At 41.1% G+C, this 11,809-nt stretch overlaps 1 protein-coding gene across 2 annotated transcripts in view; it reads left to right on the top strand.

The window, feature by feature from the left end:
* The first annotated feature begins 257 nt into the window (after positions 1–257).
* Positions 258–11,809, top strand: part of GXYLT1 (glucoside xylosyltransferase 1) — a 30,134-nt gene continuing 18,582 nt past the window's right edge. Inside the window, exons 1-2 of one of the 2 annotated variants that reach the window (XM_066319049.1) lie at positions 258–471; positions 8,160–8,252. In XM_066319049.1, coding sequence (XP_066175146.1) covers positions 278–471; positions 8,160–8,252 — 287 coding nt within the window. In that variant the 5' untranslated portion in view covers positions 258–277. The remainder of the gene's footprint in view (positions 472–8,159; positions 8,253–11,809) is intronic. The other variant, XM_066319048.1, reaches the window with a different exon arrangement.

The raw sequence follows: 11,809 nt of genomic DNA, 5'->3' as shown, positions 1-11,809 counted from the left end.
ACAGCAGGAGGGACGTAGCGGGAAAAACGGATGAGCGGCTTTTTTTCACTTTTGGGGGAGAAGAACAGCGGGCACCCCGGCGGCCCCGCCCTGCGGCCCGCCCGCCCCCGGCCCGCCCCTTCCCGCCCCTTCCCGCCCCTTCCCCTCCCTTCCCGCCCCCGGCCCGCCCCTCGCACGCCGGGCCCGCGCTGGGGATCGCGCCGCCGCCGCTCCCGTCGTGCTCCCGCCGCCGCAGGAGCCGCGGGCCCGCCCGGCTGTGCCGGCGCCGGGCGGGAGGATGCGGCGGTTCGCGCGGGTGGCGCTGCTGTGCCTGGGCTGCGCCGTCTGCTCGCTGCTCTACGGCCTCAGCCAGCTGGCGCTGTCCCTGGAGCAGGGGCCTGGCGGCGGCCACAGGCAGGCCCGAGACCCCGCCGCGCCCGGCGCCCGGCGGCAGGCGGGGAGCGCGGGCCGAGGCGAGGCGGGCGCCCAGAGGTAGGCGGCGCGGGGCCGGGGCCGGGCGGCGTTCCCGCCGCATTCCTGCGGGGAGGGCCGGGAGGCGCGGCGGGCTCCGTCCCGGCTGCGCGGGGCCGGCCGAGCGGCGCCCGGGCCTGGAAGGCGCTTGCGGGGCGGCGGCGTCTCGGTGCGCTCCCTCCCGGCGCCCCGCGGGCGGGGTACGGGGGAACGGCGGTCCAGGGAGCCTTAAACAAACAAGGAAAACTTTCGGGAGTAGCGACCGAGGCCGCCCCGTGCGCGTCCCCGCGGCGCTAAGCCCGTCCCGGGCTGCTCCTTAGTGGGACAGGGCGAGGGAAGCGACGAGGCTTGCATATCCTTCTTGCAAAAGGAGAAAATTTCGCGGTGCTCCTTCGGGTCTGAAACTTAGTAACTTTACGATTATCAAATATAACTTCAGTGAAACAAAACTGTTTGTTGTGGGAATACAGCCAGTCTTCTCACAGAAACCAGTGAGTTCAGTTCTGTAATTAAAGGAGTGCATATCCGAGCATCTCACACTCTGCATAGTTGTGTTGTCCTGTCAGCAGAAGTTTTAATGTGGCCAAGTGGTGAGTGAGATTTTGGAATGGAAATTACTAGTTTTCCTTTAGATTATAGTTTCATAATCCTGTTCCCCTGTGGCGACCAGAATCCTAAAGCCGGGAAAAGAGGAGTGACGAGAAAGTGTTACGGAAAGTGGAGGGAAAATTAGGACCAGACCATTCTGGGCCAGTCTACCTCTAACTGTGCTCGGATTCTCCAGCAGTTTAAAGCGAAGTGAGTTTATTGTTTTGGCGATGGTCACCGCTTCCCAGGGCTGTGCAAGCTCCGGCGCCGCCCAGTCCTTGAACTGCCTGTGGCAGTACAACTCACTCCTCCGAGCCCTCGAGTGAGTTGAGCTGGTGTGGTGACTTGCTTGGAAACTACCTAGTTTTTGGCCAGCTCAGCGCTCTATATTGCTTCATCATGTAATTATGCAAGTGTCGATGCTGTTGTAAAAGGACTTACAGAGGATGGCAAGCTCTGATTTAATAATCTTAAAATACCATGAAAGAGCATTCTGAGTTACTAGGGGTGGAGTCAGTTGAAATGTGAAACCCAGCTTTCGACTGGTATAACTACTTCAAAGCTTTTTTTCCCCCTGGTCTTTTTTCTTTAGTTCAAGTTAACACAGATTATAACATGAAAAAAATGTAAGGATGATTGTGTCTTACTTCTAGTTGATGATTAAAAACTCTTTGTGAGTGGTTGAAATCTACTAGTTCTAAATAAAAATATGATTTAAACAATCATACTTACGATATTTGCTTTACTAAAGAAAACATGCAGTTTAAATGAAGCAAAATTTTGTTGGGTAGAAGATGATCATGTAAATAAGTGATTTGTACTATTAAACATTAAAATGCCTTTAAGATGCATTGTACTGCTAGTAAGCAAAAGAAAAATCAAGTTTACTTTAAAAGCTATACAATTTTAGTATTTGTACTAGAAATGTAGATTTTGAATTAAATATATGAGTGGAAGAGAACCTCAGCATGGTGCGAGAAGCTTCTGGCTTCAGTGACATTAGATGAGATATAAATCTGCCCTGTGTTGTCAAATAGAAAAGTTTTACTATCGGAGAAAGTTCTTTCTTAAAGGTCTTAAGTGTCACAATTCCACTGGGTACAGTTTTGTGGGGGCTTATCTCCTTGCAAAACCATTGTCACCTGTGTGGGAATTCTTTACCTATAAACTGCTGTCAAGCTGCAGGCTCAGGATAAAAGTCCTCTGTTGTAAGTTACTGAAGCATGATGTTCGTGAAAAATGTGTGTGCAAAACTGATTAGTGAGTCAGACTCTTAGAAAAGTCCCTAAAAGACTTTTGCTTAAGGAAAAGCTCTGTCCTTTGGCAGTTAAGAAATGTCCCACTGAATGTTCCTTTAGATGCATTTTAAAATTATTCTTGAGTGTTAAACCACATTACATTCACTTTTTTAAGTGATACACACATCTTGCCGAATGTATTGGTTTTTGCTGAACATTGCTCAATGTTTGTCAGTTTTCATACCTCACCTACTTCTTCAGTACAGACAGAGCACTATGGCCACATATCTGTTTTATGCCCACTTCTGACTGTCTTGTGATCATGTAATATCTTGAAGGATGCATAACCTTACAGAGTAAATTGCATTTAGATGCACCTTCTAATCCTTGAAGTTTAACATTTTGTATGCAGTAGTAGTAACTTTCATAAATGGGTTGCCTCAGCTGCGTTCACTGATAGCTGTAAAATGCATTTCAGCAAATCAAATCTATCATCTGAAGGCATTCATCCACTTAGCAGTGCTTTTCTTTTTTCTTTAGCCAAGAAGTGTTTTCTTTGCCTGAATAGTCTAGTTTGTTATGTACCACAAAAGCAGAAAGACCTGGATTGTGCTCTGGGATAGGGGAGGGAGACGTTGGATTTTCTGTTAGGTTTTGGAAACATGCAAGCTTAAAAACTGCAAGCCTTGGATAAGGCTTTGGAATACTACATCTGAAAGAATTCAGCAATGGTGACGACATGTTTAAGAAGAAAATAATTTGAAAGGAGCTACCATATTGAAACTAGAATTACAGGTTGAGGCAGGATCCTCCAAGAAACATAATAACTAACAGGAATTTATTGGGTAATCAGTTTGGTAAGGAGTTGTTTGTTTCAAGGGCTACTCTGGGTCTGAGGAACAGGAGGACTGGAGACTAAAAGCTTGTATCTTGAGAGTTGATATAAACAGCTGAAGAACACTTTAAGAATTTAATAGCTAAACATCTTCATAAATGCCTTGGAGGCAGGACTAGAAGGGGTACTAAGCAAGTTTGCAGATGATAAGAAAGTGGGAGGAGCTGTTGACTCCCTCAAAGGCAATATTTTGTCAATATTGGCACTTCAGTTATGCAGATAATGTTCATCTTTATATTCAGCTCCAAAAAACTACTATTCTAATAACAATTTTGAGATATACAGAAGGAATCAGTTCTGTGAATTTAGTGAGGTCAGTGAATTTGACCCTATTAAAATGAAACATGTTTCCCTTACACTGTTGTTAATCATTTTTGTGCTGCCAGATCCTACCATTCTGCTATGTGTGGCACTGATGTTTGTTTATACCAGTCTTTTGCTAACTGTTCTGGCAGAGGGAGAGTTAAATGGATTATAATGCATGGAAAAGAGCACAAAGTATATCCACAAGCTTAGGAGAGGAGGGTGGTTATGATGGTAGCTGGTTGCTTCCTTGGCCTCTACACAGCTGTTTTGAGTATCAGAGCTTAACCAGCAGCTTCACCAGTTTGCTTCTCAGATATTCTTATTTTAAGAAATTGGTCCAGAACCTGTCAAAGAACTTCAAAATATGAGGTAAACTTAAAAGGATGAAACGTTGAATGATTTGAAGTTGACACTTCATTTAAAAACTGCTGAATTTGACAAGCATTTGACCAGCAAATAAAATTTTGCATAGGAAAATTGTTGTGAAGCAATGAAATGTATTCAAGATTTTTCCAGTTAAAAAGTTTTGGTATCTGACATCTAGCATTGCATTGACTATCTCCTGTCTAATAATGCCATTGCCTCTATGACAAAATATGTCATAACGAATTTGTGGTATAGCTGCAAATGTTCAGAAAAAAGCTGTTGAGGAGAATTACAAATTCTTAGTGCATTTGGGAGTTGAATTAAGCCTCTTAATTTACAGTTTTTTACTCCCGTGTGATTATGAGCAGGAAGGAAATTCATCTTTCCTGTTTTGCTGCACTTGTGGGCTATGCTGTAGGAGAGACATGAGTCTTTCTATTGGCTGGTTCATGAAGTTGATAAAACTTAAGTTGTTAATAAAAGGAATTATGACAGCGGTGTACCCCTCAGCGCTGCACCCCTCACCATTTGGACATTCTGCTAAGTTTGCTGTGGAGTTACAGTAGTGCAAAAGATGCCACATGGATTGAAAAGTATTTCTGACGGCCATGATCTCCATTAACAAAAGGAGGTTGCCACTGGTTGTTGAGGGATTTCTTGACTTGCCTGAGCCTCAGTCTTCACGTCTGCAACCTATGCACTGCTGTGTATTTTGCACACCAGTTTGAAAAAATATATCACAATATAGACACTTTTTCTATGTCTGCAATACTAAAATTTCTCCTATCCAGGGATCTTGAAGTTAAATTAACTGATAAAGGTAGTTAAGAAATGGCTGGTTGCTTAAGGAAGAGAAGGTTTGAGTTGGCAAACAGATCACTGAGAATGACACCAGTGATTTTTGAAACTTCATATTTCTTCTTTTTTATGTTTTTGACGGTGGTAGGTGTGAGTTGCCCAGCCCAGTATTGTGATGGAGGCAAGGCTGCTGCATTCCATGTTCCTGGGTTCAGGCAGGAGCAGGGCAGAGGATTTATTCCAGTGGGATCATAGGCTCGTAGTGCATACACACATGGATGGCCACAGAGATCAGCACGCAGCAAACAGTGCTTGCACAACCACAAACAAGCATTCTGATCCTGTTCCCTTCTCCAAGTGATCAGGATGAAAGGTTTTAATGAAATATACATCAGTGTATGTAAGGTGGATCCCTCCAGTAACTGGCCTTAGACACTTGGTCCATCCAGGAATGGGCTCCTGATCCTCTGGCCAATCCACTGTTGCTGACCCGAGTGTGTAAACCCTCTTGGTTTGCAGCCCCAATTCAGTTTCTGGTATTTGCACCCTCTTGGATGTGCAGACACATGCACAGGTGAATGTGCTGGATCTTTCGAGTAACTGGTCTTATTCTTGTGGCAGCTGGCCACAGGATTGCCTCATGAAATGGAGTCTTTTGGGTAGCTGGTCCTGAGCTATAGCCTTAAGCATTAACCACCCCTCAAACCCCAGGTGGCCAGCTCAGACTTTCTGGTGCTTCCAGTTGCCATCCTTCAGACCCTAATCTCTTGTGGCTGTGTAAGTGACCGGTTCTTTCAGTAGCTCAGACTCGCTGTTCTCTGCAGTCTGCTCAGTGTTACAGCCTGTCTGGCCCCCAAGCCCCTTGCTGTGCGTGCAGGCTGGTCTGGTTGCTGGTGGTTATGTGCACCAACACACCCACACACATGCTGTGTGCACACATGTCTCCATTCCCTGGCACTGCAGGCTCGTGGGCCCCTAGGATCTGTGGCCATCTCCTCATTGGCAGGCACTTCGACCTCTCTGTGTGCAGATGGAATGGAGCCACTCCTGTCACCTGGGAAAGCAGAAGTCTTCACATGTGACTGGATCCTCTTATCTTCTGTATTTTGCATTCTCCTTCCGCCCCAGTCCACCTTTGATCCCACAAGGAGTCCTACACCCTTTCAGGCAGTAACGCCATTAGGCAGTTGGCATACTGGCCAGGAGAGTCTCTCCTGTTACCTAGGCTGGTGGATGAATCATCTGCCTGGTTCATGGGCTCTCTGCCCTTTGAATTGGGGCTGTGTTAGGGTAGTCCATGTGCCTTGGTTAGTTTGCTTCACCGTACATTCTTTGCCACTTTCTATTTGTGGGGACTGGCCTTTCATCATGTAACAATAACAGATGTGAGCAAAATATGCCTCCGTAGTACTGAAGGTGACTATTCCTGTCTGACTAGTAACCTCTCTGAGGTAACGACTGTGCCTGTTTCTGAAAAGGTACAGTGCATCTCCCTAGCTGTGTAAAGCAATTGTTTGTAGTCCAGGCTTTCCTCAAATTTTATTTCAAGTAAAAAAACACCTTAATGAGTGGCATTTTAAATGACCTTATTGTGAATGACAAGAAGAAAATGTCATCCAATTATGCCAGTCTCTTAATCCTTTATATGAAAAACTTAGGGGAATATGGTAGCATGTGGTCAATTGAGAGAGATTGCTGATGACAGGATAATGTCTTGAGCTAACATTAGGTAAATTGCATACATTGTATCCTAGTAAGACTTTTCTTTTAAACATGCAATTTATGAATCAAACCCAAGGCTGATAATCCTGTGTGAAATGGAATGTTGGAAAGGCCTAATGTGTCAGAGAAATGAATTGGCCATTACTTCAGGTTTGCCTCTTGCCTTCGTAAAAAGACTCTTGTTGACATCTGGAAGAGGAATCCCCTGTAATAATAGCTTAATAATCTTCCAAATCAGAAAACTCTTTTGGAGCAATTGTCATTTAATTTATCCAAAAAGTCATGAGAAACAGTTACTTCAAAAAGCTAATAGTAGAGATCATAAAGATTGTTCTTCAGATAAGTGCAAGACCTGATGTGCCTTGAAGTGTTTATAAAACTTCAAAAGCCACAAAGAATAATGTAAGAAAGAATCTTGCAGAGAGAACTCGTGGCTTTATACTTTGGTAAAGAATAGCGCAGATATCCCTGAAACAGAGTTGCAGTCTGCATTTTCATTTTTTGTACCTGGGTATTTATTTGTGGAGAGCATTCTTAAGTAATGAAATAAAATGACTTGAAAATTCTTGAAATGCATTTATTTACAGAATACGAGGATTTCCTGTGATCTACCAAAGAACTGCACCACCCCCCCAGCACTTAAATGAGGCTTTGTGAAACACTGTTTATCAGGTCGTTTTTCTAAAGTGTTACAAAAGGCAGATATTACACAGCTTGACATTTTTTGATGCTACATTGTGTTATTATTGTCTGGTATTTGGAAAACATTAGCCTTCACAGGTTTCAGATTACCAAGATGGTACTGATTAATTTCAAACTCGCAAAGCCAGCTTTCAGTAGAGTTCTGAGTTATAGTCCTTAAATACCTTTTCATCAGTTTTTGTGTCGGTTTTCTTGCACACTCATTCACAGGTACTAACTTTCAAAGGAGAATAAACGCTACTGGCTTTGTATCACCGGGGCAGGGAGCAGAGAAGGTTGCTCAAGAGAGTATCTCTTGATTTACAATATTCTACTTACTCATTTCAGATCATAATTCTTGATGTTGATTTTCTCACCAGAACCTTTGATATATATACACTTTTGTTTCTATTCTAAAATATTTCATGTATTGCTGTTGCATAAAATGTAATGGTGAACTGGTAAACCCTGCTTTGTTTGAGCTGTTAATGTAGAACAGTCAATAAATTATTAGTCTTGCTATTCATATGAAGAAAGAAAACTTGTGAAATGTTGTGATTATTTCTGCATTGCAATAACAGTGCAATGTTACAATCAAACAATGGAATTGACTTGGCGCTGCTAAGTCATATTTTTTATTAAAGATCAGATTTGCATGTATGCACTGACTGGAGTAAGGGATGAATAGAGATTGTGTTAAATGGACAGTGTAACCTCGAAGGTGAAAAGTTGTAGTCGTTCCTCCACTTTGAGCAGACAAAAGTATTGAAAAGGTGAAGTTTTTTCTAGCAGTAAGTGTTGCTAATTCACTCGTTACCTGTGGACTTAATTTAAGCCCAGAACCTAGAAGGATCCTCAAAAATCTCAGCCCCTCTGTTTTTCTCAGTCTGAGAATATATAGAAAGGAAAGGCTAAAGGATGAGACCATTCTACCTTAAAAAAATTCTGTTTGGCATCTACTTTCTCCTTTGTATTCAAGTTGCATTACATAGCCCACTAATTTTTTTGCCAATTACTTAACTGTTCAAGTTATCCTTGAACTAGGAGACTATCCATTTAACTTTGCCATAAAATCAGTAACATTTATATAGGTTATTTTTGTCTTATTCTGTTAGGTGTAAGAATTTGTCTGTATCTTTCTGGAATTCCTATTGGATGCTGCCCTCTGATGTTTGTGGAATGAACTGCTTTTGGGAAGCTGCTTTTAGGTAGGATGATGTTAAATAGTACTTTATTGTTTGATTGCAGACAGATGTAGCTGATGTTTTTTGGCTCCTTAGCAAGGTGGCAAAACAATACCTTGATTACTTCACATGCATCTCATCTGCTTATATTGTGGTTGCCTTTAGCTGGTTTTTTTTTTTTTTTTTTTTTTTTTTTTTTTTTTTTTTGTTTTTGTTTTTGTTTTTGTTTTTGTTTTTGTTTTTTTTCTTCTTGTTATGTTATGGTCTGGAATTAGACTCAAGCATTACTACCAAGAGTAAATTTTTTTCCATTACATTGCTTTGTTAAATAGAAACTTGCTAACATCTGTTAAAAGCCTGTCTGAATATAGTCTGGAAAGTTAATGATAAAGTGTTTTCCTAAAATAAAATTTGCCGCACATTAATACCCATGATATAACTTGCAATAAAATGATATGCTGAGTAATTACATGTGATTTTTTAAAATTCAAGTTACACGTTTTATAGAATTTAAGGACGGTACTCCATCCAAAAGCCCTGGAGGGGCCATTTTGAATGCTCTTTAACATTTAGTATGTTAAAGATGAGACTGTCTCCTTAATGCTGCATCTTTAACAATAAGTTTAAATGTTTTGATGGGGGGGCTCAGGTGCTTTAGGCCGTCACATTAAACAGGTACCTTGAAAAGAAGTAAGCTACTTGTCAGGTTGTTCTCTAACCTGCATAGTTCTCTTCAGTATATAACTAAAGTTGTAAGTAAATTTTTCTTACATTTAAGATTTTGCTGATTTTCCTTTGATATGGTTATCTTTTCCTGTTCGTATGAAGCTTGAATATTTCTGGGAAAGCAAAGGGCAAAAAAGTTCAGCTTTACAAGGCTTAGAATTTTTTTGAAAATTATGATTGTGGGGAAGGCTTTAGATCCCTTATTCCTCTCTGCTTGTGTGTTGTCAGTGCTTTTTAAGCTCATCAGTTGTCATGAAATTCTTTAAAGCGATTACTTAGATTGATTTTTAGTCTCTTAGTGAACTTTATCTGCAGTTTGGGCTGCCGAGTTTTTCTCATTGCCGTTGGTAGCAATCCATACAGTATCAATCCATAGGGATTCACCGACTTTGTTAGGCAGATTTAGCTGTCTGAATAGACAGAAATAACTTTTTTTTTCCTTATAGGTTAGCTTTTGGGAGTTTAGCTTTATGAAATTTAGCACAGTGGGATAAATCAGATGCTGTTGTGATTGAGGGTGTAAGGGCCTAGCTTACGCTAGATGGGGGAACAGGATGTCATTGTAAGCTTCATGTAATCTTTGGGCATCTGGGCCAGTCTAACACTTGTAGTGCTGGGAGGGGAGAGGGTCTTGCTGCCTTTTGACCCCACTAAGCATGAAGAAGTCCATGAATACAGAGTAAAGCACAAAAATAGCAGAAAACTTCCTGTCTGGGTATTCTGTCAGACTTGAGGCAAATGGAACCTTGGAACCAGAAATGGACAAAACCTCATTTCCCTGTATGGGCTGGAATGACAAAAAAGATAATTGCAGTTTGGTTTCAGCTTTGGTGTGAGTTATAATTGTGTTAAACTCTCAAACAAAGTGTGTGCATGGTACTGGGTGCACTGAGAAGCTGAAGGCTGCTTCAAGTACAATAGTTATTAGTTGTTCTCAGGTTTGCAGTAGGATTTTTGGAGGAAGAGGAATGAATTTAACTGCATGCTTGTTTATTAACCACAGGAAATGAAGTCTGGCATTCTTGTTTTCTGAAATAGTATCTGTAGGGCCACTTCAAGATTCTTCATGAAGATTGTCTCTTGAAAGCTTTTTCCATAAAGAGGCAACATTTTGATTCCTAATTGGGTATCTTCTGAAATGGGAAGGAGTGGTTGCTCTGTCATAATAATGTCTTAGGCCAAATAATTTCATCCTGGATTGACTAAACCTTTGTCATAGGTGTGATTGTTGCAGTAAGGTACAGAATAAAGTTGAACTATGGAGAGACTAGGATAAGGGAGAGGGATATAAGGAAAACCTAGGAGTTACATATCTGATTGAAATCTGAGGATAGCTAACTCCACCGCTTATAGGAGTCACAGTGAATTTGCTTTTAATAGAGGTGTCAGAGTCTGGTTATTTAAATGCACTAATATAAGTCTTGAATCTATTTTGACTGACTTAGTCCATGAGAACAGCCAGCACTGCTTAACCAGATCGTAAATGAGCTTGTGAATGGAAATTCTGATGTTCTATTTTTGCTGTTTCAATAAACTAACCAAATGAGTTTGCTCAGAAGAGCAGATCATACAGCTGGAATATGTTTGCTAATAGTACAGTAATAAAATTTATCTCAGAGTTAGAATGCCTCCTTTCCGTTTTCCACTGAACATTGGGAGCTTTTGGATTTTTAAGTATTTTTATTGGAAAACGTAGCTTGTTATTTCTGTTTCTAGCTTGTAATTCCACTTAGCTTTTTTCTCTTGGATATCAGAACCACACAGATTTTTTTACCCCTGAGAGAACTTGGCACAGACACTTAGAGGAAATAACATAGAAAGCTGCATTTCCAAAGTAGCTCTAAGTGTATTAAGTCAAAACTAATGTTGTATGGATTTTTAAGATTCAAGTATATGTGATAGCAGTGTTGGAGACCTAGAGAGGAATGTGGACAATTTTTAACAGAGGTGTGTATATAGACTTCAGTATGAGTCTTGCAATAGTTGAAGATCATTTGAAATTGATGAACTCTGAACAGGTGCTAGTTCTAATAATGAATAATACGATCTTCATGTTGATCAATTGCTTTTGCTGTATGTGGGAAGGATTTTGTAGCTATTCTGCACCCACATTTTTTCACCACCATTCTGATTTTCAACTTAATTGAGAATGCCATGTGCTTTTGTCACAGTATTTGTTAGGTTTCACCTTGACAGAGGAAGCATGAGACTGCTTTTACGTACAGTAGCATAGATGTAATCAAAGGTTTAAAAATGCTGATGAAGATAACATGAGGCTCAGATTTTGCATGGTCTAAATGATGCTTTTCTTTTCTAGTACACCTTTCAAGGTGCTCAGTGTTGCTTAGCTGGTATGGCTGTTTATTTCCTACTGTGACTGACTAAGAAGAAATTCTTAGGGGTCGTTACTATGTCTGTCTGACCAGGCTGATTTCAGTCGTGGGATGTTGCAGCTAAGTGGGTTTTAACTTGTGTTGGGTGCTAAGTAGAAAGTTTCACTAAGCTTTTGGGTGTAATGAGCTTCATGTGGTATGGTTATATTGAGATGAATTCTGATAGTCCTGAAAAAAGGAATTTCTCTATACTGGCTGTCTCATTGGAGAATGGGGCATCTATTTTCGTAGTCAATTTAAAATTACTCATATATTGTAACTTCAAACCTAATCTACTAATAGAGTTGGCATTGAGTAGATTACATTTGGCCATCGTATGCAGTGGTATCATTAGCACATTTTTACAAAATAAGCTTTTGATTATGACATTTTTTATGCAGTGCTGTAGTAGAACATTAAGCTAAGTAAAAATTAGAATTTTCTTCACTTTCAGATCCAGATAGCATCTGTAGTTACCTTGAT

Source organism: Sylvia atricapilla, chromosome 5 (genome assembly GCF_009819655.1).
Source record: "Sylvia atricapilla isolate bSylAtr1 chromosome 5, bSylAtr1.pri, whole genome shotgun sequence".
Classification (NCBI taxonomy): Eukaryota; Metazoa; Chordata; class Aves; order Passeriformes; family Sylviidae; genus Sylvia; species Sylvia atricapilla.
The sequence above is the reverse complement of the archived record's forward strand: the minus strand, read 5'-3'. Positions and strand labels throughout refer to the sequence as shown.